General features: G+C 38.9%; 1 protein-coding gene across 2 annotated transcripts in view; it reads right to left on the bottom strand.

Annotated features, from left to right (window-relative positions):
- Nucleotides 1–27,089, bottom strand: part of KHDRBS2 (KH RNA binding domain containing, signal transduction associated 2) — a 614,534-nt gene that overhangs the window by 59,881 nt on the left and 527,564 nt on the right. For both annotated transcript variants that reach the window (XR_012586331.1, XM_074581525.1), the window contains exon 7: nucleotides 7,669–7,751. Coding sequence is in view for 1 of the 2 variants with exons in the window: in XM_074581525.1 (XP_074437626.1) it covers nucleotides 7,669–7,751 (83 nt within the window). In the remaining variant the exon portion in view is untranslated. The remainder of the gene's footprint in view (nucleotides 1–7,668; nucleotides 7,752–27,089) is intronic.

The following is a 27,089-nucleotide window of genomic DNA, read 5'->3' as shown; positions in this document are numbered from 1 at the left end:
ATATAACTCTTTAATCTCTTGATACTTTTGTATCTAAGATTTTTTTCCCCCTAATGAATTTTGCCCCTTTTCAACAAAAGTAAGGAGACAGTCTAAACCAGAAAGTTCATCCAGTGATGCATTGTACTATATTATGAGATGTATTATAGTGTTCAGTTTATGTACGTTTGTGTATCTAGATGAAAATGCTACTTGTGAAAAATTAAGATCTGATATCTTTATTATGAGGTCATTCTGAAGGAATGGACTAGAATTACTTACTGTAATTTAACACAACATGGAAAAAATATGAAAGTCAGTATCCTACTCTATTAAAAACACATTTACTTTAGTGCTTGAAACATCAGATTTACTTTAATTGTTCCTAAAATGATTTCTATCAGTCATAAAAACCGCACAAATCAAAATGAAGTTGGAAAATGGGGTTACTTTCTTTTTATTTGTAACAAAACATCTTCCTTAGTCCAATTAGATTATCCTGTGTTGTTATCTTGAAGTCAACCTAGTCATGCATGAACAAAAAGGGGAAAAATAACAGAAAATAGAGCTAGAAGGGACCTCAAGACGTCACCTAGATCATTTCATCTACCTATAAGCACATTAATTTATTTACATGATTCTTTACTGAAATTTATCTATTCTGGTTTTAAAAGCTATGGTGATGGAGACTTCCGAGTGCTCTAGTCCTGCCTTACTATTCTTCACCCTCTGCTAATGTTAATACTAAATTTCTGTCACTGAAACCTAGAGCCATAATTTTTTGCTGAATCCAAAAGGAGCTTGGAGAGAAGAATAGTCCATTGGGTAGGTCCATCGAAGAACATGTATGCCCAGCAGAACTATGTACTGCTTTGTAAAGACTGCTTGTCTTTACAAGTGTACTAGTCTGAAAGTGTTATTTTACTTGCCTATTTGTGAAAAAATCATCTTTGGAAACAGTTGTACATACAAAGTCTTGATATCTGGAGGTCAAGCAAGGGTAACCAGGATGAACTGGAGCTCAGGCAAAAATATACACTGCTGATGTAAGTAATTCCTGGAGATTCAGCTGGATAAAAGTCTTTGCTTTACTTCCTAAATAATTTTTCAGCATGTCTCTGCACTGAAGCAATTGTACCTTAAGCCACACAAGTGACACGGGTTGAACTGTGGTCCATGTTATATTCCTGCATATCAGATCAGAAATAAGTAAGCGATCCCTAAATCTTCTGTACTAGCAGCCCACACAGAAAAAGGAGCTGTAAACACACGCTATACAGTAGATAGCATGAACTTCACAATAGAAACAAGAATAACTGGAAAAACAAAGTTTCTTCTCAAAGTCAATGACTTGTCATATATTCAATCTCGATGTCTGAATGTGCTTTTGAAATTTTCAGTGGGTCTGAGTCATTATAAGAACACGAACCAGAATCGCAGAGCCTATTACATGTTGAATTGATAGCTATTGCTATGAACATATGGTTACTCAGATGCTACTACACTGATAACTGCCACAGCAACTATCTGCCACAGCAGCAAAGAGGACATAGGCAGCATATATGTCCTGAAACATGATTTTCTCATTATATTTTTGTTACTAGCACTGAGAAATAGAAGCCAAATGGGACTTTGCACATGACAGCACAGCTATAGGTATGAACCACAGATAATTATAGTTTTTGAATTAAATATAATTGAGTTATATGAAAGCTATGCCAGTCAACTTGAAATTCTCTGATACTGCACCTTTCCTTTCTCTCTTCTTCAGTCCTCTAAGATAATTTCATTTTGGCAGTTATCTAACTTAATCTGTGTAAGTCTTTAGATCATGTAAAAACTTAGAATTTATTTCAGATGTATTAATGACATCTTTATGTTAAGATTTAGATTCTGTATTACCATTAACTTAGGTCATGTCATCTCTGAACTTTCTCTCTATAACATGCATTTCTGCATCAGAAACAGAAGTTGTTTGCTTAGCAGATGCAGGGTGGGTTTGCAGTGTGCATTTGACAGACTAAACAGAAGTCATTGTCCCAAAGCAATCTGCATACCAGCATGGAATGTGTGTCCAGAGGACTGCTGCCTATAGCATTACATAAAATATTTTCAAGATTAACAGTCAATATTTTGCCAGGAATCGCTTCAAGGCCCTAAAATTGGGCTACTGTCTCTAGTGAGGCTGTGTGCAGGCAAGCAAGCGAAATGCCCTTTACCTATGTCCTCTTGCAGTCACAGCATAGATGAAGATGTGCCATGAGAAGGCCTGTGCCACTGTGGAATGACATCTGTAACAGCAATGTTTTGCGCTATTTTCATCTATCTTTTATCACTGAATTATTTATTCTTCTTGTCAGTATGTTACGGGTTTTCTGATATTTGCAAGTCTATTTCCAGCCTAGGATGGCAGTCACAGACTCTTCTTTCTTTAGTTAGCACCCACTCAGCAACTTATTTTGCATCTGAACTATGTTTTTAACAAAAGCCAGACAGAACAAAAGACAGAAGAACAAGCCAGCCAACCAGCCCTGGAAGCTGTTGCCAATATACCAACTACCTGTTCACAAAAGCCAGAACCGATTGATGTGTGAGTGTTCATGCCACGTGCTGTGGAACAGGGAAATTATATAAACTCCAAATTTTAAGCTTCAACAGACAATCACTGACTTCCTTTGCTTTTCCCTGTCAGGCACCATTGTTTAAACTGCACATGGTTGGATAAGTTATGCATAAATGGATTAAATAGAACATACCCTTCCTAGTTTGTCCCGTGACTGGCCAGTCAGTCACAGATTTCCTCAGTATCTCTTTTGTCTGTGAGACATGGTACCTTTGAAATGAAACTGCTGGTGCTGGCAGAGACACAAAGATCAGTGGAGGTGAGTGGAGATGACTACAGATGTGGTAGCAGAGCTGAAGATGGCTCTGCTGGCCATCAGGGTTCTCAGCTGATTCATCAGCAACTGATCGACTTCCACAAAATTATTCTGTTGGTCTTGGCTGAGGAGTTTGGCCACACTTCGCATGTGGTACAGTCTGATTCCCTACTGACCTCTGAGTAACCAAAGAGGCAGATCTTGCAGATCCTCTCACAAAACTGTTCATCCTTTTCTCCTGGTGATCTAGTGTTCTTAGTCCATGAATCCTGGACAGTGGTGGTGGTTCAACAGACTTAAAAGTTCCTGCTAAGAAAATAAAAAAATTTATTATATTTTGAAAACTAATAGGATTCTCCTACATCTTCTGTGTTACATCTAAGTTGGAAATTGATACTTCTACCATTTTTGAGTTTTATGAGCTTGCTTGTTGCCCTGTAAAAATTGTATTTATTTCTTTAAATCAGTATCTGAGTGGGAATGGATAGGAAGAATGGTTGAAACCACATGTTCCAACATGGTTTGAAGGTAAGAAGCCATTGAGAATATCACTGTGCTTGAACTGCTAAGAATCACGCAAAAAGTGGACAAGCAGCATACCTTTACAGGCCTACACAGGAATGACATCTACCTAGCACTGGAGATGAGGCAGCGTCTGATAGAACGGCTGACAGGTGAGGGTTGAGTCTAGCTAAACACCTGTGCAGTGAGAGTAATTTTATGTAATAACAGAATTCTGCTAGACAACCAGAATAGACTTACAAGTTTTTAAGTACCAAGTGCAAGGCTAGTGGAAAACTTAGATGGACATTAACTGGTTGCTCAGATGAGACACTGTGGTTTGAAAACATCAGAAAGAATTATTTCCCTGAACTTCCTTCTGTGCCTCACCATTGACACATGTGAATGGGCAACAGTGAGGAGCAAGGATGGCAATCACATTCAGAAAGGGATTTTTACTTCTAAATAGCATGTCAGGTTCAGGAGGTAAATCTAGCTGCCAGAAAGGGTTTGAGTGTTCTCTGCGTGCCTTCCATGTGCCTAGGGAATAATGTATAAACAACTACGGAATATCTCTTCATGTGTCTGGGCAGGCAGAGGTACTTATCACTGAAAGCCATCTTCACACTGCACGGAAAGGAGAGGAAGAGAGGAAAAAGAGGTTTCATCAACAATTACAAAGTGCAGTGCAACATTGCCTATGAGAAGTATATCAGATCTATGTCTTCCCCTGCCCATTGAAATGGTTGTCTCCTTGTTCTCTTTGGCATCAGGCAATTCTTTCACTCTAATAACATTAAAAACTATATTTTGACATCAGTATGAACAAATTCCTAAAATGAGCAGGAATTCCTAAATTCCTTGCTAAACCTGTAGCTTCTATGTAATTTTGTGAATAATGATTATAGACACATTTGGGAAGGGCAGCCAGTTGTTCATTTAAGTCTTTGTCCTGAGGTTCCACCTTGTGTTCTGGGTAGTCATTATGGGACAGCAAGGTGAGAAGGAAAAAAGGTAGCTTTAGAAATACAGCTTCTCTTAGCTAAAGGAAGAAACATCATGCAATATAGACTGCAGCAATAATTGTTTATTCTCTCCTTCCTAAAATAAGTCTTCCCAAACATAATAAGTTAGAGGTGGCACTTACCATAGTGAGGGTCCTGCTGTTCTTTCTTCAAGTTGCTTATTGTGTCCATTCCATAGTGCTCTTGAGGTGCCTCAGCTCATTCAGCCATGCAGACTTATTGTGGGTTTCATTCAAGTCTGATCGTGAGACGCTGTCATGGTTTCTTCTGCCAAGTGACCCCATCCCCCCATTTTCAGTCTAAAAATCAGACTGCTGTCATGAAGGACAGAGATCTTTGTTGGGAAGGGTGGCAGTGGCAGAATTTGTTAGAGAAGGACCTATACGAAGTATATTGCTGGGCCTGCAATGCTATTCCTGATCTTTAGTACAAATCTTCAGACAATTGTGCACAGAAGGACAGTGTTTATCTCCATCTGCATCTGGATGTTCCTAGGACTGGGTATTTTTGTTGCTCCTTCTACTAAATCATAATCCTGTGCTGTAGCACAGTGGTGCATGTTGATGGCATGCTCATTTTCTCTGCTGTTGGCAGACCCTAATTTATAAAAAGTTTAAACCAGACCTCTTGGGCAATGAGGACTAAGGGGCCCCAGAAGGAATATATATGGTCAGAAAGCTGCTGGTGAGCAAATGGGAAGTAGATATAAGGTCTGGAAGACAAAGGTATAGGTAACAGGCGTGGTGGTGGAAGGCTACCCAAGCACTATCTTCACTCTGTGCATTGGGTGAGTAGCTGAACAAGGCACAACTTGGTGTGTGCCCTGCTCTAAAGCACACTGAACTCAGCTTGCACTCAGTTCATCCATCGTATCCCATCCATCCCCATCCCTGTCCCATCCTTCCCCCCCAACACATTCTTCAATGTGAAGCAATGATGAGAGTAAGGCTTGGTGAACATGTGTGGTGAGGCAGGCAGACAAGAGTTTGTACCCTTTCTAAGAACTCTGCCCTTAACACAAACAGAAATCTTGGAGCTCTGCATGAAGCTACTGGCTAAAATTTTTTTCTCATCTCATGCTTTAGAATTTCAGTCAATCCCTGCAGAGGGCAGTAATGATATTTTTCTGTCTGAGTACAGACATTGTCTACTAGTTTTTGTTGATTTTTTTCCTCGTAGATCAGACACTGGATGAGAGGAATAAGTACTCTGAAGCAGTAAAACTTATCTTCTTTGTTAGGTGTGTGCATGATATGTCTGGCTTATATGATTGGAGTATACTAATAACAAGATCTGAGACAGGGACAGAACTTTGTGGTATATACACCTAACGAAATATTTCGGTCATACTTTTTTATTGTATTATTTTGGCTCATTAGGGAGGCATTTCTGTGAAGCTAAATGGCCAATAAGGTACAGAAATCCAAACTACGTATCTAATGGTACATTTGTTCTGTAAATCTTTGAAATAAATAGTGCGTTGTTCCAAAAGTGCTCTCTTTGAAATCAATAGGCTACTTCTGGCATTCAGTGCCACTCAACATGGATAAATATGACTTCACAACCTGCCATATATTACAAAAGAAAATGTTTTAGTTGCAGATTTTAAATAGATTAGGTATGCTGGCGGTAGCTCACATTTATAGAAAACATATCTGATAACTAAACTTAATAGCTGTTTAATTGACAAAATTATGACTCTCTATAAGTTTTCTTTCTTGAGTCAAATTATCACTGCCAGTTCTAGCTTGATTATAATACATTCCTCATGAACTTGATATATTTGTCATTCAGTTGCCTGAGACATCAACTTGCAAAGAAATTACAGGTTAATTCAGATGATACAAAGCAATGTCATAGCAGAGAGATTTCCAGCTAATTATTATTTTCACACCAGAGGCAATATCTACTGTGACAATTCTCTATTGAAGCAAAAGATGGGCTGAATTCTTTTCAAAGAAGTTGCAATACATTTGACAACAAGAATATCTACCTACACAATGACATGATGGGTGCAGCCAGTAATTACTTAAAAGTGCAGTTAAAGTATACTTGATGGGGTTCACATTTAGGTGTGACAACTCCCTTTAAATATTCTTCGCTGGTTATAAATATACTCACAAAGTAATTTTTTTTATCAGCTCAAGCGCCAGTCACTACAGCAGTTCTGGAGCTGAACGTAACTCTGACAGGCATTGTCACCAGCAAAGCGTTCAACAAAAAAGATGGTTAAAGAAAAACCAAATTTAAGGTCCTCAGGTCTTTACAGTGCAGAAATCTGTACATATACACCACTTTCTTGCCCAGTGAGAATCACGCTTAGTTCAAATCTATGTCCTTTCTTGTTAAAATTTCGCTCACTTTTCCACAATCTTACATGTACTCTTAGCAACCCATAAGAACATTTTCTGAACAATTGGCTGAAGCACCCCTTTATTCTTCAGCTTATCTGTGAAAAAGATGTCATTCCATATTTAATAAACATGGACAAACCATCAAATTAATATATGAGTGCATATGGTGTATAAGTATGTAAAAAGCAATCATTTTTGTTATCTCGTTTTAATGACACAAATCATAAAAGATGTGAATGTAGTTTTCCCCAGTATTGCACACAGTGAGGATATAAAATAAATTTCCAAACCTGGGTGTTTTTACTGATTCTGAGAGTTGCTGGGAAAAATAACTGAGAGGGGTTTTTTTTTTACCAATTCTGAGAGTTGCTGGGAAAAATAACTGAGAGGTTTTTTTTTTTTACCAATTCTGAGAGTTGCTGACAAAATAACTGGCTGAAAACTGACAGTTTCAGCCTTACTTCAGGTGTGCTTCCCCTTCTATAGTTTACCTTGATGATGGATGCCAACCACTGGCATGTATTTACCATCGTAACCTTTTTTTTTCATTTCCTTCTGGTTGCACCCAAAACATAAAAGCCGTAATTATGAAATGCCCTTGACAACTTTGCACCAGTAAAGGAAAAAAAAAAAAAGCACAAACAAATTCAGAATGACATCATATAGGAAAATGATGTAATCACTTTATTTTTTAAAAAAACCAAACACTTAATTTGCACCAATTTTAGAAGCATGGCTGCTTGCATTTTTACTTCATCTGAATAATTCGGTCTATAAACTCTGACTGCCATTGCTACTTTTGGACAGCTTTTTAAAGTACTGTGAGATTTTGTAGAATTTAATCTGGAAAATAAACCAGTAAATCTACATGAAAAGCTACGAGAAAAAAAGTGTTCTTTGAAAAATTAATGTAAAAGTACAAATGCTTACCTTTGTGTTTGGGTGGCATAACTGTTATCATATGCCTCGTAGCTTGGATCATCATATTCACCCCCATAGCCATCATCGTATCCCTAAGGGAAAAACAGAACACGACAGCTTGGAAGAGTGATAAATCAAAGCGTATTATCAAGCTGTAAAAGTAACTTGCATCAATGTATACATATGTTTGCCCAGTATTAAGTAAAACGCGCAGCCTACTGATGAGAATTGTGAATTGTGAAGAACAATGTGTACATTGCAAGGGTAAAGAAAATGAGTTGCTCATTTAAAAGCTCGGCTCATTCATTGATAAACTGTGGTGTATTGTCCAAACCACAGTGCTTCAGTGGGATCTATGTAGAATACCGATGAATGATAATGAAAACAATCATTTCCCAGCAATTTGTTATATAAATGGTTCCATAAATACCTAGAGGTGAAATGAATAAATGGCAGGGAAAATGTATTGACGATACAACATTATTAAGAGTGTTACTGCGATAAGATCATAATATTCGGTCTATTAAAAAAACCACAACAAAAACAAACAGCCTATGAGAAACAATATCTCTACATGTTTGTGAAGGAAATAATGGGTTATGATTTTTATAAATAACTTACAGTAGGCACCTTTTCCTTCATTGATCATCCCACTCTTTTTAAAGGCATGCTTTTCTGTGACAAGTTAATGAACACTAATACAGGTTCCTCCCACCCAACTTAAGGGTCCTAACTGGAGGGCTCAGACAAATGCTCAGTCTACCTAAGCTAGAGAGACACAAGCAACTTCAGAAGGTGGTTCAGCTCATCTAATGCCTGAATCTTCCACTGAGGGAGCCATGGGCAATTATGATCCATTATAGCTGCCTCTGAACCAAAGAGTGCTCAGGAATGAGACAATAAATAAAGAGACAATCTAGGGGATGACTTTTGATATGCTCTTTTCATACGACAGGACGACAGAGTAGGCAAGAAATGCTGTAAAGAAAGCCTTTTTTTTTTTCCCCTCTATGAGTTTTGGGAGTCAACAGTTTTAGTTAAACAGAATCATAGAACAGTTTGGGTTGGAAGGGACCTTTAAAGATCACCTAGTCCAACCACCCTGCAATAAGCAGGAACATCTTCAACTAGATCAGGTTGCTTAGAGCCCCGTCCAACCTGACCTTGAATGTTTCCAGGGATGGGGCATCTATCACCTCTCTGGACAACCTCTTCCAGTGTTTCACCACCTCCCTCTAAAATATTTCTTCCTTCTTTCTAGTCAGAATCTTCCCTCTTTTAATTTAAAGCCATTACCCCTTGTCCTACTGCAACAGGCCCTGCTAAAATGTTTGTCCCCATCTTTCCTGCAGGCCCCCTTTAAGTACTTAAAGGCCACAATAATGTCTCCCCAGAGCCTTCTCTTCTCCAGGCTGAACAACTCTCTCAGCCTGTCTTCATAGGAGAGGTGTTCCATTCCTCTGATCATTTTTGTGTCCCTCCTCTGGACCTGCTCCAACGGGTCCATGTCTTTCCTGTGCTGAGGGCTCCAGAGCTCAATGCAGGTGGGGTCTCACCAGAGCGGAGTAGAGGGGCAGAATCACCTCCCTTGACCTACTGGCCATGCTTCTTTTCAGGCAGCCCAGGGTACGGTTGGCTTTCAAGGTTGCAAGCGCACATTCTCGGCTCATCTAGGCTTTTCATCCACCAGTACCCCCAAGTCCTTCGTGGCAGGGCTGCTTTCAATCCCTTCATCCCCCAGCCTGTATTGATAATGAGAGTTGGCCCAACCCAGGTGCAGGACCCTGCACTTGGTCTTGTTGAACCTCATGAGCTTCACACAGGTCCACTTCTTGAGCTTGTCCAGGTCCCTCTGGATGGCATCCTGTCCCTTAGACGTGTCAACTGCACTGGTCAGCTTGGTATCATCTGCAAACTTGATGAGGGTGCACTCGATCCCACTGTCTATGTCATTGATGAAGATACTGAACAGTACTGGTCCCAATACGGACCCCTGAGGGACACTACTTGTCACTGATCTCCATCTGGACATTGAGTCATTGAGCACTACCCTCTGGACATGACCATCTAACCAATTTCTCATCCACTGAACAGCCCACTCATTAAATCTATACCTGTCCAATTTAGAGAGAAGTATGTTGTGAGGGACCATGTCAAAGGCCTTACAGAAGTCCAGATAGACAACATCCATAGCTCTTCCCTTGTCCACCAATGAAGTCACTCCCTCATAGAAGGCCACTAGGTTGGTCAGACAAGACTAGCCCTTGGTGAAGCCATGTTGGCTCTCTCAAATCACCTCCATGTGCCTTAGTATAGCTTCTAGGAGGACCTGTTCCATGATTTTCCCAGGCACAGAAGTGAGGCTGAGAGGCTGGTAGTTCCCAGGGTCCTCTTTTCCACCCTTTTAAAAAAATGGATGCAACGTTTCCCTTTTTAGTCACCAGGGACTTCACCTGACTGCCGTGACATTTCAAATATCATGGAGTGTGGCTTGGCAACTACATCAGCCAATTCCCTTACGACTCTGAGATGCTTCTCTTCAGGTCCCATAGACTTCAGGTTCCTTAGGTGGTCACGAACCTGATCTTTTCTTACAGTGGGAGCGACTGTCCTCCACTAGTCCCTGCCTTGCAGTCCATTCACTTGAGAGGTTTGGGGAGAGAGGCTGCCAGTGAAAAAGTTGTTGAATACCTTAGCTTTCTCTTTGTCTGTTGTTAGCAGTTTTCCAGTCTCACTCATCATGGGGGGTATGCTTTCTTAGGCCTTCCTTTTCTGGCTGACATAGCTTAGAAGCCCCTCTTATTCTTTGCGTCCCCTGCCAAGTTCAGCTCCTCCTGTTTGCTGCCCATGCTGCCTGCATTGATGTAGAGGCACACCATCTGGGCTGTCAGCTGTGTCACCTTCTTAGAGGAGCACCCCTTAATTCCTTTGGGGTATTTCACTGGTGTTTCCCTCTTGAGATTACCTATTATCTCAGGAGCCCCTGGCTCATGTCCGTAAGACTTAAAGTGTGCTGCAGTGTAGCCAGCACATCTCAGAGCAACAGGCTGCAGGCCCCTGCTAGCACCCTGTCCCTCTAACTGTGGCTTGTTGTCCTGCAGCTTGTCACAGGCAAACCTGATATTGTCCCCCTCCCTGCTCAAGCCTAGTTTAAAGCTCTGTCAATAAGCCCTGCTAGCTTGTGAACAAAGACCCTCTTGTCCCTTTCAGAAAGATGAACCCCATCTGATGCCAGCAAGCCTGGTGCTGTGTAGGCCATCTCATTATGGAAAAACCCCAAATTGCACTAGTGACACCAGCCACAGAGCAATGTATTAATATGGGGCCCAACTGTTTCTTCCAGCGTTGCTGCCTGCAACTGGGAGGAGAGAGGAAAAAATAACCTGTGGTCCAGATTCCCTTACCAACCATCCCAAAGCCCTGAAGTCTCTTCTGATTCCCCTTGGACTATGTGTTGCTGCTTCATGGCCACCCATGTGGAAGAGTAGCAATGGGTAATAGTCCAAGGGCCATACAAGACTATGAAGTTTCCAAGTGATGTCCTTAACCTGGGCCCCAGGGAGGCAGCAGACTTCCCTAAGAGGAGGATCTGTCTGGCATATTGGACCCTCTGTTCCCCTCAGAAGGCAGTCACCTACAACTGTAACCCATCTTTTCTTCCTCGTGGAGATGGTCATGATATGTGGGGTAGGCCTTTCTGACCTTGGCAGCACCTTTGGTGAAGATGGACTGTCATCCACATCATGATCCATTGACTGACCTTCCACATCCAGAGCCTCATACCTGTTGTACAGAAGCACCTGGGAAGGCAGGCTGGGCAAGGAGGGGGTTCACCTGCCACCTCAAGCATGGACTTGCCTCTATTCACTCCTCTCCTTTAAAGTTACTGCCTTCAGCCTGTTGGGGCAAGGACACAGAATCCCTTGATTTTGGGTTTTTCCTGGTGGTTGTTCCCATTTCTCTCTCAGGGAGGGCAGAACACAGTTCCACCAGTCTATCTCTTTCTCGCACTCCCTGATGCTCCTTAGCCTTTCTACTTCCTCTCGTAGCTCTGCTGCGAGTCTGTGCAGATCATCCACCTGGTCACACCTCACACAGCAGTTCTCACTATCTCACACATCCATCACCAGTGAAAGGCTTGGGCACTCCCTGCAGCCCCAGACTTGGAGGGCTGCATGTTTTTGTGGCAGCTCCCTCTGGGTTGCCACATCCCTTCTGCCGAGTGCAGAGGACATTGCTTTCCGCTGGGTGGAGACCGTAGCCATGCTCCTTCTGAGAGGGTGATGACCACTGACTGAACTCACCTCTTGAGGTGGTAGGGTGATCATCATCTTCCTGCGTGCCCTTCCGCACAAACTGCTGCACCATGCCCTGTTTTTTCCCCGCTCTGGTGGCAGCACTCCTGGTCACTCGTGCTCCCCAGGCTGCTTTTTATAGGCGTTGGGGTGGTCATAGTTGCTCTGGCAATGTCCAGGCCTCATCAGAGTCTCCCGTGAGACCTGCCAACTCCTGGTGGGTCTCTCCACCATTATATGGCAACAGGATGAGAGAAACAACGAACCACAGGAGACAGATCTTAGTCACATCAACTAGTATGCTACTGAGAGGGATCCTGCTACTGTGAAGATGAGGGTGATGCAACTTCCTATATAAAGCCAAATAGCTAGAGGAAAGACATTTCAGCGTGCTTACCCACCGTATGAGAGAATGGGAAAAGCAACAATTACAAACGAGCGCTCTCTGTTTCTTGACGCCTGAGGTGGATCAACGTTCAGCACCAGCAGGGCAGAGAATCCTTGTTAATACTTGACACTTCTGTGGGTTCACGTTACAGATTTTAACAGCCTCCCTAAAGGCTAAGAGCAGGTCAACACAGTGCAAATGGTTCAAGTGGAATGGTTGGAAAACAGAGACAGAATAAAAAAATAAAAAAAGCCCAATGCATCTTTAATGAAGATAAAGTATTTTCTGGGTAGTGTTCTCTTATTTGTGTCAATCTGTATGAGAATTATCTTCTAATCCTACAGGTGAACTATTTATGTAAGGTACATACTAGCATTTTTTCAAAGTTCAGTATGGTGTATCATACCCAGACACCCCTTGTGGAATAAATACTAAATTGGCTAAAAATTACAAAAGTACAGCATTGTTCACACCTTAAGGAAAAGTCTAAAATCAAGAGGCTTCTGAGGTAGAAAATAGCCGCAGCTGGCATGAAGGACACAACATCTGTGGTTCCCTGATAAGCTACATGAGGTACGGGACAGGATGCAATTATTCCGTGGCTTTACCTTAAGATGTATAGCGGATACGGGAATGGGATGATACCATGAAACAGATAAGCTGCCAATTAGCTGCCCGCTCGATGCTCAGAGCCAACTTTTTGTCAAATTTTGATGAAATGCTGTCCTTTGTGCGAACTTTGCTCATTATAATGTCATTATAATACCAAAACACACCTCCATCCCAAAGGCTACCCGCCTCCAAGGTGCGACCACTCCTTCTTGAGTCTGCGCCCTGAATTTCTCGTAAACTATATCTTTAATTGTGAAGCGAGAGAAATTTACACCAATCATGATAAAAGTATGTATGACTAAAGTCACTCAAACTCCACCTTGAAGATAACAAATAGTATAAAAATAGCCCGAGAGAGGGGGGATACCAGGGAAGACACCATCATAAAGAATTACATCACTGACTTCTGGGATCAGTCGACGGGCTGAGCCTCTCTTCCCCCCCATAGGGACGCCTTTGGGTAAGACTTAGATTATACCGAGTGTTTCCTCAGAAAACTTAGAAATTTCTCTAGAGAATCTTTTTTCTACATTTAGAGCCAGGCTGTATCGTTTATAACTTTGTCGCGCGTTTCGTATATGTAACAATACTTTCATTTGCACGTGCTTTGCAGACAGTGTATTTATCACCGGCAATCCTAAGACCCTATAGATCTGTTGTTTAAATAAACTGCACTTTTTTAAAGTAGCTAGTCATTTTGGTTTCTCACTGAACGCGACCAAAGACTCGAGAGTGGCCGTGCTAGTTCAGGAGCACGACTAGACTGAAGGTGCAGTCCACTATTAGTGTATCCAAATCGTAATAGTTTAATACATATTAAACGTGATTGGACTGATAGTGCTGAATTGGGCATCACTCAGAATTTAAACCTAGCCGCACCTAGCCTCCCACCTCGGTGAGGAGTGTTAGAACGCAAGGGGGTTTATCTTCTGCCAAAACCGCTTGGCCCCGTTTCACGCAACACCCCTGTCCTGAAGAAGCCTTTAGGCATCTAGAATCGAGATCCAAAGTAGTTCCTTTTACATCCTTAAAGTGCCTCAAACTCACTGAGTAGTTTTCTCTTTAACCTTCACCTCCCCAGAACATACAGCTTTAACGTTTGAAAGTATTTCTTGCATACACATTTTAAGAGATGAGACACCCAGCTCCTATGTAGACCCTGTTAAGATCCAGAAGCTATGAGTCTGAGGACATTGAAATTCACGTATCCCTCTCTGTCTGTGATGAGAACGGTGCTCCCAAGAGCAGTTCTGTATAAATCCAGAGACCAGAACCCAGGATGCCCTCTCCAAATGCAGTGCAATCTTCTACTCCATGCACTCTCTAGGTCTATTAGTCCTTGTATTAAAAACAAACAAACCAACGATATTAATTTGATAAACGTTCTGTATATGTATGCTGATAGGAACAGAGCTGTCTTCTTAGAGAATCTAAGTTACTGGTGTTGTATCCTCACCTCATTGATGGCAAAAGGATTGATTAGCCATGCTGTCAGTACTTTGAATATGACACTTTTTTTGTCTATAATTTCTACAATTTCATTTGTTTCACCAGAAATCTTCACATATGTGTAAAACACTTAGATCTTCCACCCTGTATGTAAGTTCTCATGCCTCTTAATTGAGGTCTGTGCTTTTCAAGCAGAAATATCTCAGATACAGTGACTTTGGGCCTGATCTGATCAATGTCCCGCCACTGGAGAAGCCATCTCCATGCTCACCAGAATATTAGAAAACTTGTATGAAAAGTTGATAGGGTCAAGCCACCCAGTTTCAGTGAAGGGGAAGAAAGTCCTTCCCTAAATCTTCAGAGTTCTTTGAAGAGGTTAATGAGGGCACAGAGAAGCAGGACCCAAGGGAAACGTGTTGCTTTGAACTCTAAGAAGTTACTGATGAGGCTTGATTCTCAAGGCTATCCAAGGGATTGGAGTTGGTTGCCTGGGAAGACTTCTCCTTTGTGAAGAGCCTTTTTCCCCACGGTAGCTTCCACCACCATTCAGAAGAAAAAGCTTACTGGAATGAACTGAAAAATGTGAATCAGGGGTACTATTAGAAATACTCCAAGTCAAACAGACAGCCATTTCTAGGCTAGGTTTTTATGCCAGGGTATCTTTATCTCAGGTAATTCTTAATAAAACATCTTTCCAAAACACAAGGAAAAGACCTCTCTATTTTGTGTCATGGAAAAGCGAAGAGAGTCTTTCAATGAGCAGGATCTGCTCTGGCCTTACAATGATACATCCTGAACTGGAGACAAAGCAGTCATCAAGTCATCAAAAAATACACATCTGGAGCTGCAGTGGGGCTAACAAAGTTTACAAACAATTATGGATGATTTTGAGGAATTTTAGTACAGTTTAGAGTTAAAAAATAATAATAACAACCCAAAAAAAGAAAAATTAAGGAAAATTTTAAAATACAGCTCAGTTCAAGAACAGACTAATTTGAAAATGAGTATATTTAAATATTTACCAGTCTTTTCCCACAAAGTTAAGGCAGGAAAAACTCTTAGAGGAATCTCAGAATAACACATGAAATTAGCATTGGGAACAGTTGCTTCAGGAGCAAATGCACACTACCACTGATAAAGAAAATTATAGTCAGAGGAAAAAGGGGTGTAGAAGAAAAAAGGGACATAATTGGAAAAAAGGTTTTTTTTACTACCTGAGGAAAAAAAAAAGTATCAATTTGATTCAACAACCAAGATATCATTGAGAAAGATTTATTTTATTTATGTAGATTTACTCAAATCCTCTGCAAATCTCAGATGCTGAAGCAAATATTAGAAATACAAACAAAATACTAAGTATTATCACTAATAAGGGTATCATAACCTAACGCAAGCCGATCTCTTTAAACATGAATTTCCTACTTAATGTTAAAACTCTGTTTCAAACAATAACAGCCCACACTGAAATGCACCAAGTTTAAATCACCTCTTCTCTGAACAGCCTTAGAAAATAGGATTTTCACAGCATGCTCTGAAAAATTGTAGGTTTCAACTCTGGGAAACCAAGAAGGAAAATAACTCCAATACTTCTAATGAAAACTGCCCTACTCACAGTATTTTAGGTATGTCCTGGTAATACATGATAAAATAGATTCTAAGGAAGTCAAAACTAATTAGTTTTTTACAGAAGATAGCCCAAATCTTTCTAAAGTATTAAACTGAAAAATACCTAGGCTTTTTTTTTTAAAAAAAAAAAAAAACAAGCAACCACAAATAACAATAAGTCAAAGTAAAGTGAGTTATGCAACGCTGCACTTCACTTGGCAAATAGGTGAGAACCAGGGTCGCCTTCTCAGTAGCTGCACCCAGCAGTAGACAAAAATTCATACTGTACCTCAAAGAAGGTGAGGGTATAAAAAAATCAACATCTAATTGTAACTCCAAGTAAAACCAGTTGTTTCCCAGTAAAAGGGCCTTTGCATAGTTTCCACTCTTTTCTTCTCCTTGCTTCTATAAATCTACAAATGCTGTCTCCCTCTCTTTTCTGTTGTGACTTGGCCACATCCATATTCTCTCACACATCCATATCACCTTAGCTTAAAAGGCTAAAAGCTAGTCGTCTACCACTAATCTAGCGGTAGATTCCCACAAGAATCACAGGGTAGAAATAAAACATTTTTAGAGGGTAATTCATCCCGCATACATTGACACCTATTTGAAGACAAGCTGAACTGCTCTCTAAATGAGAACTTTCTTTCCAATGACTGTAAAGGGAGCCCAGAACAGATGTGTTAGATTTAGATAACTAACCTTTAGGTATGTAAGTTAGTTCATCATTTGAAGGAATTTATTACTCAGAGAAAGCTGAGCTTGTAAAAATCAGAGCTGCTAAGATTAATTTTGAAGTGACCGGAGACCCAGAATACCATCAGAATGCTATGAATGATGCATGGGGATGGGTGGGCATGTTGGAATAGTATCTCAAACAGACAGCACTCTGTTCAGAGATCTCGAGTTAGATAGCCTGGCATGCAACCGACTACACACCTACGAGCCAGGAAATGATAACAGCTATGGGAAATCTTAAATCCCATTCCTTTTATGAAATGCTGGAGAGAAAACAGATAAATACATCTGGGAAGCCTTCTCTTCCAGATGTGTGACTCAGGCCCTTGGCTAGCCATACTGCCTGTTTGGCTGAATGGACCTTAAATTTTTTCCTACAAACAGCACTTAAGGTGATTGAATCATGTCACAGAGAAATGACAGTTTTAACCAAAGTTAAAACAGATCACACTTGCACCTGTACTACTGCCACTTCCTTCTCTACTTGTTCTCTTTAAAAAAGTGGCAGATAGGGTCACCATCATGTGTTCGCAATGATTCAGAAGTGCTGCGCCACTTGAGCTTCTCTAGAGTGCTGTAAGGGGAAGGACTTGCCTTCCATCACTGTCACACTCACGAGTTTGTTGCTCAGTCCCCAAGTCGTTCTAAGGTGGAGGCAGCTCAGAGTAGATGTAGAGGAACACATCTCAGTATATTAATTTTATGTATTTTAGACAAATGGCAATTTCTCTCTACCTACTACAAAGAAGGGTAAAAACTGTAATTACTTTAGATTTGGATTATTCAGTGTTGAAAACCTGCACTCAGAGCAGATGCATCTCACTGAAGTACCTGGGAAGTTAGTCTGTTGCTGAGCAAGGATTCCCAGAATCGTATTTTATGCTTAGAAATTTAAATTCTGACTAAATTATTTCATAAGTACGTAAGCCTGGTATCATAGCTGGACTTGGATTCCTCAGCTACACCTCCAGTGTCAGAAAAAAGAGAAACTAGGTATTACCAGTTTGTTGAAGATGAAATATATTCCCTGCACTAGTGGGATCTACCAAGCGTTTTGAAGATGAACTCAAAGACGAGTGGCACTATATCCATCAAAATGATAAATAGTAGTAATAATAATAATAATGCTGAAATTAAAATGGGAATAATAATCAATTGAAAAATTAGAGCTCTATGTTACAGACTTCATAAATGCAATATATGAACGAGAGTCTACAGTGCTGAGACAACCCAGAGTAGGTGTGCTTGCCAGAGGCAATGAAGTAATCTCAACACATTCAACCTCTTAACGAAATCAGTCTTATTCTTCACATACCAGGAATGGGAAACACCTTTATAACTGAATTGTTATAAGGTGAACATTTTTCACATAGTCATGGAAATATAACTGAAACTCTAGTATACTCACAGTCACAGAGATTTTGCAAATTAAAAGGAGAAAACATAAATGAGCTATTCATGTCCTCATATTTCAATGGTTTAACTAAACCACATGTTGAACAATTATGGTAATGAGTCAAACTAAACAAGTTTACTACCCATAAGTCCTAAGATTAATTGTATGCAAGATAAAGATAGGGCACGAGCCTCAGAAGCAAAGAGCTGTGCAGTGCCAAAGCAGCCACAGTAAAACAGAGTCTCAGATACATCAAGAAATTGCTGTGTACTCTTGTACTCTCCTAAATGTGAGTTTCTTTTTTTTTTCCTATATTTTTCTGCAATTTTTCAACTAAATGCAAAATGAATGAACAACACTTAAAATACATTTTGGTGTACTGAAAAAGAAAATTGGAGCTGAATGAAAACGTGAAAGAAAATTGAATGGAAATGAGACTTTTCTTACTTTTCCATATTTGCAAGACTGTAGCCTACAGCATAATATGCTGCTGCAATTATTATACTACAACATTCATCTAACTAACATCTTTATTTCTTCAAATGCTTTTCTTAGCTCTCCTATGCTCATGAAGTCACATTAAAACTTCTAATTCGTGTGTCAAAGCTCTGTATAATCAGCTGCTGCTTACATTCATTTAACTTGTTGCGTTTTCCCTGTCCCCTAACCTTGCTACCATCAACACTGAAACCATTTCCTCTCCCATTTTACTTGTGCTTTTTTTCATATTGCCTCTCCTTATGGAATAGCATCCTAACCTCAGTGTCAATCCTTTACTCAGTTCCTATTTGCAGAGGAATGTCTCGCAGAAACGTCTCTTTCTTCCAATATCAATAAAATGACTTATTTTACTAATAAGCAGCGGGTGGAAATGAAAGGTATCTTTGTGTATCTGCAGTAAGTTGCATTTTTGCACTTGTCTATGATTCTGAGATCCCTGAAGAAAGGATGCTTTAATTGTTGTTTTTACTGATGACTTGTACTGCTTTACATAGTACTTGAGTGATAATATATTACAGTAGCAAGTTGCACTGGTGACAATATATCACATAAATGGCATTTAAATGAAAGATTTATTTTTCCTGTGAACTGAAATGAATAGAGTAGAAAGCAGCCTTGGGCTGCCAAGGGAGGATGGGCTGTAATACACCCACTATTAGTTTTAATCTCATTATAATATCTAATATTTCTCTTTCCAAAATCTCAAGTAAAGCAGATGGTGAGCTTCTTGCGCATCCTGATGCTTCCTCAGCTGTATAATCGATAGATGGAGCTGACATAAAATCTGTCCACAGAGGAGTAAGGCTTTTTGTATTGCAGGTGCAGAAATCATTACAAGTATCTATTATAGACTGACAACTCTTTTGTCTGCTTTTAGCAACTTATTGATGGTTTAAAGCATTTCACAATGGCTTGGCTTCCTAGACAATATGCCTTAAAAGTAAATAATTTCAACCTTAAATAACCTTTGTAATAATCCGGGAAATGAAATTTCCAGGTCTTGAATGGTTGGGAATTCCAAGGAATTCTCCTTTTTATTTTCCAGTGTTTGAAAACTGGACCACAAGATTCTTAGAGCTTGCAAACGTGCAAGTAAATGCTCAGGTACTAGCAAAAAGCAGAAATGCTTTGATAGGTGATTTACAGGGCCTTGAATTGCATTTCATTTTAAATCAAATTTTACTCTCATGTATTATGAATGCTGGAAGTAGGCAGATTAAATACAACTTGGCCAAATGCAAGATAATGTGCTCTAGTAAATACATCCTCAAATTCTATAAACCGCACGTGTCTGAATTTACAGAATTCCCTCAGGAAAAGACTTGTAGGAGTCATCATGATTAACAGCTAGGACATCTGTCCAATTTTACTGCAGCATTAAAATAAAAACGCTTCACAAAAATAGCCTCATATTTTCTATGTCAAGAAAAGAAAATACATAGGTTAATTCTATGTGCAATCCCATTAGTTTTGATCCATTTTTATCCTCCATTTAAATATATTTAACCATTAAATTACATGAATTAGTAATACATAACAGTAACAAAACTTCAGAGTGCAATTAGAGACAAAATTGTTGAAAGTGTTCAAAACACAGGGCAAATAAAGATTTATTTATCTATTAATCCTGACGCAAGTCTAGATGAGAGTTCAGGCATTCTTAGTGTTGGAATCCTTATATCCTAATCGTTGCCAGACACCCCACACCTTTTTCATAGATTGCATCTCTTGCTGAATCAAATTCCGAATGTCCTAGATTGTTACAAAGATAGTTTATCACACATTTCCTAGAATCTAATTTTATAGAAAAATATCCTGAAAAAAAATTGGACAATGAAAATTAAATTGTCTTGTTTATATAATTTATGCATTTTGCATAATTTTTGATTCTTCGCATAAACATTTTAACTCTTACATTTATTTTTCTTACCTTATAAAAGTCTATAAAGCGGTATTTAGAAGACATAACAATGGTAATTTTTAATTGGCGTTATTTTAAGCCATACAGATAATAGTATTTCACTAGTTCCATGATAACTTTGATTTAACTTTTGAAGTTGCAAACTGAATAGTGTCTCATCAGTTTATATATTTGAATTGATTCAAACTTAAATTTCGAAGAGTTGACATAATGAAACTGGCTTTGAAAAAATATAACTGGATTTTTAAAGCTATGAAAATTAATGTAGTACTAGGGACGCTAAATGTTCAGTTGTTATCAGTTGCAGAAGAGATTAACTCTTTTTTTTCTACTAATGACAACAATGAAACCTCATACACAAGTGCTGCTTACAGTGAATGCAGCAATGCTTGCACTGCTGCTAATCACATTTGAATGAAAGTGTTCCTGGAAATTCTTGGTCCTGAATACTGTGCAGGAATAAAAAGGAAAATACCTACTCACAGCATCTTCTTAACTGTAGCATTCAATTTTCTAACAGATATTGTCAGACTAGGAAATACAGTTTAGCATATAGAATCATAGAATGCGTTGGGTTGGAAGGGACCTTTAAAGGTCATCTAGTCCAGCCCCCCTGCAGTAAGCAGGGACATCTTATATAAATATTTTATATATATATATATAAAAAATAAATATATTTATATAAAATACATAATAAATGCAGGATAAACCTCAAGGATTAGAGGTAGTGCGGAATTTTCTTCCTGATTTTAAAAGATATGTAAGAAGAGTGAACTAGCACAATCTTGTACAGGAATTATTGCAGAAAGGCCAGGTATAATTAAAAGCAAACATGTAGAATGTGACAAGACTTCTCATTTGTGAATATAAGAATGAGCAAAACAGTAAAAGGTGGTTAATACTTATTGAGATACTTGGAGGTAGTCTTTAAATTGTTATTCCCTCAAGTTCAAGCACGCAATTAGAGAAATTAGGGATGGAAAAGAACAGATCATCTGTTAGGAGCTCCTGTCAAATATGATTGCTCCTTTCAGCACATTTTCTAGTGCTTTCTCTAATCAAATTCTAAATATTGCCAGTAGTAGGGATTCCACCATTTCTCTTAGGAGACTGTCTGACAGCCTAATAGATCTTTGTGTCAGACACCTGTGCTAACTTTATCCCATACGACTAAATATATCTCACTGTACCCGTGAGATGTATTCTCCCAACTCCTCAGTATTCTCAGTATTCTCCAATGCCTGTGTTATATTCTTCTGTTTTCTTTTGAAAATAACTCAAATATAAAGATTGAAAGTCAAATGCAACCTTGACACAGACAAAGATATACTTATCAGCAGATAGCACAGTAACAAGCCATAACCTCCAAATCTTCATAAAAATCTTATACAGATCACTACCTCCACAAATTCCTTCCTTTTCCTTGGGTCCAGCAAACCCAATATGCTGAAAAAGATGTCCAGTCTCCTTTGACTGTACCAGACGAAGAGTGTCAAACACTATGACTAGCTCCCTGAAGTGAAAGCCTTCTAACACAAGTGGCTCCCAGGTGGCAATAGGTGACCTGCCTGAATTAAATCCTTAAGTCTGAGGGAATTTTATTGCATTAAGATCTACCCAGAGTCACAGAAAGCCCGCACAGACCTCAGAATATGGCTTTCATAGCAAGACACTTAGCTTGGCAAGCCTTTGTGCTGTCCACCAGATTGAATTTGCAGATTTTTTTTTTTTTAAGGTGATTGAAGTGATGCAGATATGGATTACAGTAACAAAATCCATATTAAATAGAGAATGAAAATCCTGTTATTCTGTATGGTATATTCCTAGACTTCGGTGCAGCCTGACTGGCTGCGTTGTGATTCCAGAATGTAGGAAAGCACAAGAAGGAAGGAGGAATAGTAAGAACACTTTCCCTTATTGAATGCTACACTCTTTCTATCACGCAGCTGTAATCGCTTTAGTCCAGCTTAGTCTTTATCAGTCAGCTATCATTCATGGTTGAAAACTCAGAAAATGGACCACATATTTGATACATTTACTGAGTGAAGTGCATTAAAGATAGAGAATCAGGTAAAATCGGCATACTGAAAACAAGAAGTTGTATCTCTATGCTAATTCTTCTAATGCTCACCAAGGAATAAAAAGAAATAAAAAGCATAAAAGATAAAAAAGGCCAACAGCCCTGTTCATTGTGAGACTGTTCATCTCAGAATAGTGATTCTGACCTTTCCTGACACAGTCTGTCAACAAATGAAGAACAAAAAATGATTAAATATATTGATGGACTGCCAATCAGTCCAGTTAATACTAGTAATGGATTTCATTTACCATATAGAAGTAGCAGTTCACATCTGATAATACTTCTTCTACTCTAAACACTGCAACAGAGACACTAAAAGCAGAGTTCAACAATCTTCTCAAGCCTGTCTAGGGCTGGATTCCCAAAGCTGTACAGACCATCCTGGGCCATGACTGCTCCAGTCACTGTGCAGTCTACTGATGGTGTCCAACACTGTAATTGAAAATGGATTTCGAGACCTCAGCGTTTCTTTAGTCCACCTCTTTAGCTCACAATTTAATTTTTAGTCATACATCTCCATTTGTTTTCAACTATTTACTTTAGTATATTTACCAATCAAAAATTAACAAGATATTGAATATAGAAACATTTTAGCATGCACTGATTCATAGAAAGCATGATCATACCAACTTCATCGTTCTACTTTATGCTCACCAATGTTTTGGAAAAGGTGCCATTCTAGACTTTGATGAGCTCCTATAAACCAAGAGCAAGGTTTCTAGCTGACCATGTCAATCCTAACATCTGATATAGTTATAAAAATGCTTTGCACTGTATAAATCTAAGTTTTCTGTTGTAGACTGTATATTAATACATTACAGAATATATACATATAAATTCATATATATACATAGCACCTATCTTGCTCTTGGGTAACAGCAATATTAGCATTCATTTCATTGAGTTACATTGTGTGAGTGTACACGGTTTTGACGCTCACTAAATAGGATGGAAAGCAAAAAGTTACGTTCACTATAACTTAAATCTTTAGTGAGAAGTAATTTCTAGTTCTTTTTTTTAATGACCACATTAGATAAATAGTGTCAAAAGTGACAGGCTACCTTCTAAAAGGAAACAAAAATATGTTTGAAGAGATTATTCTCTGGCCGTAGAAATGGAAGCACAATATGGATTGAAGGGAACATTTGACTGATGTACTTGAAATCTTGTGTTGTTGCTGGTTTTTTTGAATGAATAAATTTTGCTGTCATTCCTTAGAATTTCTCACTAAGCTCAGAACCATTTTAGCTCCATATTTGGCATTGAGAATTGTTCTGTGTGATTTTAGTTCTTCAACAGTTTAAATTTTAAAGCTTGCATGCCAAAGCAATTTGCATTACTCTTCTAGGGAGAACTATGCGTCACCCCATCCTTGGCCTGCGACACATACAAACATACACACACGAGCAGAAACTTATGAAAGCAATTCCTACACAAAACATTTCTGTTGTCTCTCCAGCTTTATAGAAAAAAACCCAAAATTTTTATACAAAGGAGCTTGCCATCACGACCTACCACTCAGACCATATCCTCAGTACTATATTTTCCTATGTACCGTAAAAGACTCTTAGCTTTAACCTTTGCTTATTTTTATGGAGGCAACCTTCAGCTTTTTTTGTTTGTTTGTTTGTTTCTTTTTATTTTTATACAGAGATATTCTTTATGATATGAAATACAGATTGCAATATATCTTAAACAATTGTACTTCAGGAAGAGAAAGTAGGGCAATGGAAAGCAAAGATATAATGTGTTAATTACTATTTCCTTTTAAACATTGTTTCAGCACTTTACACGCTCAGCTTTATCTTGTTTATGTCGTGATGATACCTTGCCCTGGATAAAATAAAAATCTACCTGTGTCTCAGATCTTCTTCGTTTTAAAGGGCAAGAATGTTAAAAGGAATTTTAAGATTGAATTATTTGAAATTTATATCAGGTCTTAGGCAGAGAGTTCAAAAAGCCACTATGTCAGTTTTGGAAGTTATGAAGGATGGAGCTAAAGAGGTTCATAGCTAAAGAACGAAGTCGAAGAGGAGAAGTCGGCATTTGTTCAAATAGAAAAGGAGAAGCATACGGATACATTTTTTCACTATCAGTTCAGAGAAGAGGCCAACTAACTCTTAGATTCTGATTGAATATTTAAAAAATGAGCAGAAGGTTACTGTCATCTTACAAGCTCTAATGACAGAGATTGAAGATACTGTCACTACTCTTAAGTCTCAACATTTTCTAAAAAGGGATGGTTCATGCTGGTAATGTTTCATCAATAACTATTCAGCTGGTAGACCACTCTTCTACAATGGCAGTATTATCTCCTCATTGTCATGTCCTTGTTCTGTTAGTGCACTGGAGAAAATGAAGACATCGATTGAGCTGTGATTGTAATGGTCAATGACTCAGGAATCCATGGGAAAAAAAAATAATCTCAGTGATTCACAGAGGCGGTGTCAGCGCTTTATATAGCGCTTCATTAGAGTATTCAGTTGGGTTTTGAAACAGAAAATCTATGGGACAGAGTGTGGTTTTTTTTTTTTTTCCTCCTACCCAAGACTAGGAATTAGCGTAGTGTAAAAATGTATACATGGTTACACAAAACATCAAAACATTACTTAAAATAAAAAAAATAAATTTCTTTAACTAACTTCTACTTTTTCCATTTAATAAGCTGTCTGTTGCATAAGTTTGTAAAACTCAATACTAAATGTTGAAGATAGTAAAACACCGAAGGAAATAATACCTAAAAATATACTTGCTAACTACAACAAATTACTCACTTAAGGGGATATGGATTTAAAGGAAGCTGACTCTTTTTGTCACTAGTGATTCTCTGTATTCAAATTTTATCATAAGAAATATCCATGCCAGGCTTATGAAAATATTTGACGCCTCTGAGTCCCATCACACTGAGTCCAAGAACTCTACTTGCAAGAGGTGGGAATAGATTAGCAAAGCAACAGCTGGAAGTTCAATGTCTTAAAACTAAGAATCTCACTCTGTTAATGAATCTAAGATGCAAAAGAAGTTAAGTCTGATGCCGATTTCTCACAATGTATCCCTCTGAAAATATAAAAAATTAAGCTCTCCTCCTGATTTCCATATTTATATACAAACCGGTGGCCAGCCAAGAACATGGATTTCAATCAGGTGTACTGAATACTGACTTGTATATTTAGCATTAATGCTAAATAGAAACTAAGTCATTGGAGCTAGCAGTATTTATTCCCTCAGTAAAATGTTTGGAGATGTGTCAGCAAAGAGTGATTGGTAAACTCCTGAGCATCACCCTGAACAACCGAGAAGCCTAGAATCTGTCTCAGAATCATAAAATGCAGCAAGGACACTTATAGGACTTAATTGAAAGCATCACTAAATAATACTAAATTATTAGCATTCAAATAAACATTAAGAATTGCATTACTGGCGATCCAAAGCCAGCCTTCAGCTTTTAAATTGTAGTCTTCTTGCCAGTTGAAGAAAGCTGTATCTCAGTTTTGACCTTGAGGCAAGTTGATGAATGTATTTGCAGTCAGCACAGCAGTGAAAATCAGAGCAGCCAGACATAACTGCAAATATTCGTAGTAGAAATTAAAAGCAACATTCTTCTTGTCCATTTTGCCATCTGTAGTGTCTGAGGATCCAAGGGGTTCTTGTATTTCAAGATGTGGGGTGGAGAAGTTGAGTGTAATGGACAACATAAAAGTGACTTGCTAATATCGGTAGGCTTACATAAGAAAAAAAATTGTTATGAAAAAATTTAAATTGAGGTCCATTTGGATAAGCAACACAATTTTCTTCTTTGAAAGAGGTCTTTCTCATCAGAGCCTGCTGGAGGTCAAAAGCACAGTTTTGTGGAGTTTAGTTTAAGACTAACTCATTTTGGTGCCAGTGTGAAAACTAGGTGCCTCACATCTGACCATAAGGCAGAGGTCTCTCCTGGGTCCTGTGTGACATTGTTGGTCCTCTGTGGGTATCTTGAAGGCTGTAGGGTCCTCAAATGACATTAGAACCTGTGCTCAGGCAGCCCAACAAGAGATGCCCTTGGAGATGAAGGGCGTAGCTACATTAGTGTTTTGAGCTGGGAGCTGTCTTAAGCACTGATCCTCCAAAACTGAGGCTAACTACCAATATGTCTGAACTCGCGAAGCACCTAAGATTTTGAGATTTATATTCCTAAAACTTTTCTTCTGGGCAAGCTTGTAGCTGCTTCAATCTTGGCAGGACTGAACAGCTCAACAACTGTATACTACTAATGCCTAATTAGTATCCACTAAATAGAAGTTCTCCACTTATCATCCAGGAAGGTTTTGAGCCAGTTGGCATGCCCCAAGAATATCTAATACAGACACCCATGATCAGTCTACCCACAAAAAACAGCTGATACCACTTCTTTCTTTCCAAAAGAGCACAACACCACAACACTCCACTGGAGTGCCAAATGTGGT

The sequence above is a fragment of the Larus michahellis genome, chromosome 3 (assembly GCF_964199755.1).
Source record: "Larus michahellis chromosome 3, bLarMic1.1, whole genome shotgun sequence".
NCBI classification, from domain to species: Eukaryota; Metazoa; Chordata; class Aves; order Charadriiformes; family Laridae; genus Larus; species Larus michahellis.
Note: the sequence above shows the minus strand (reverse complement) of the source record. Positions and strands in the feature narration are given on the sequence as shown.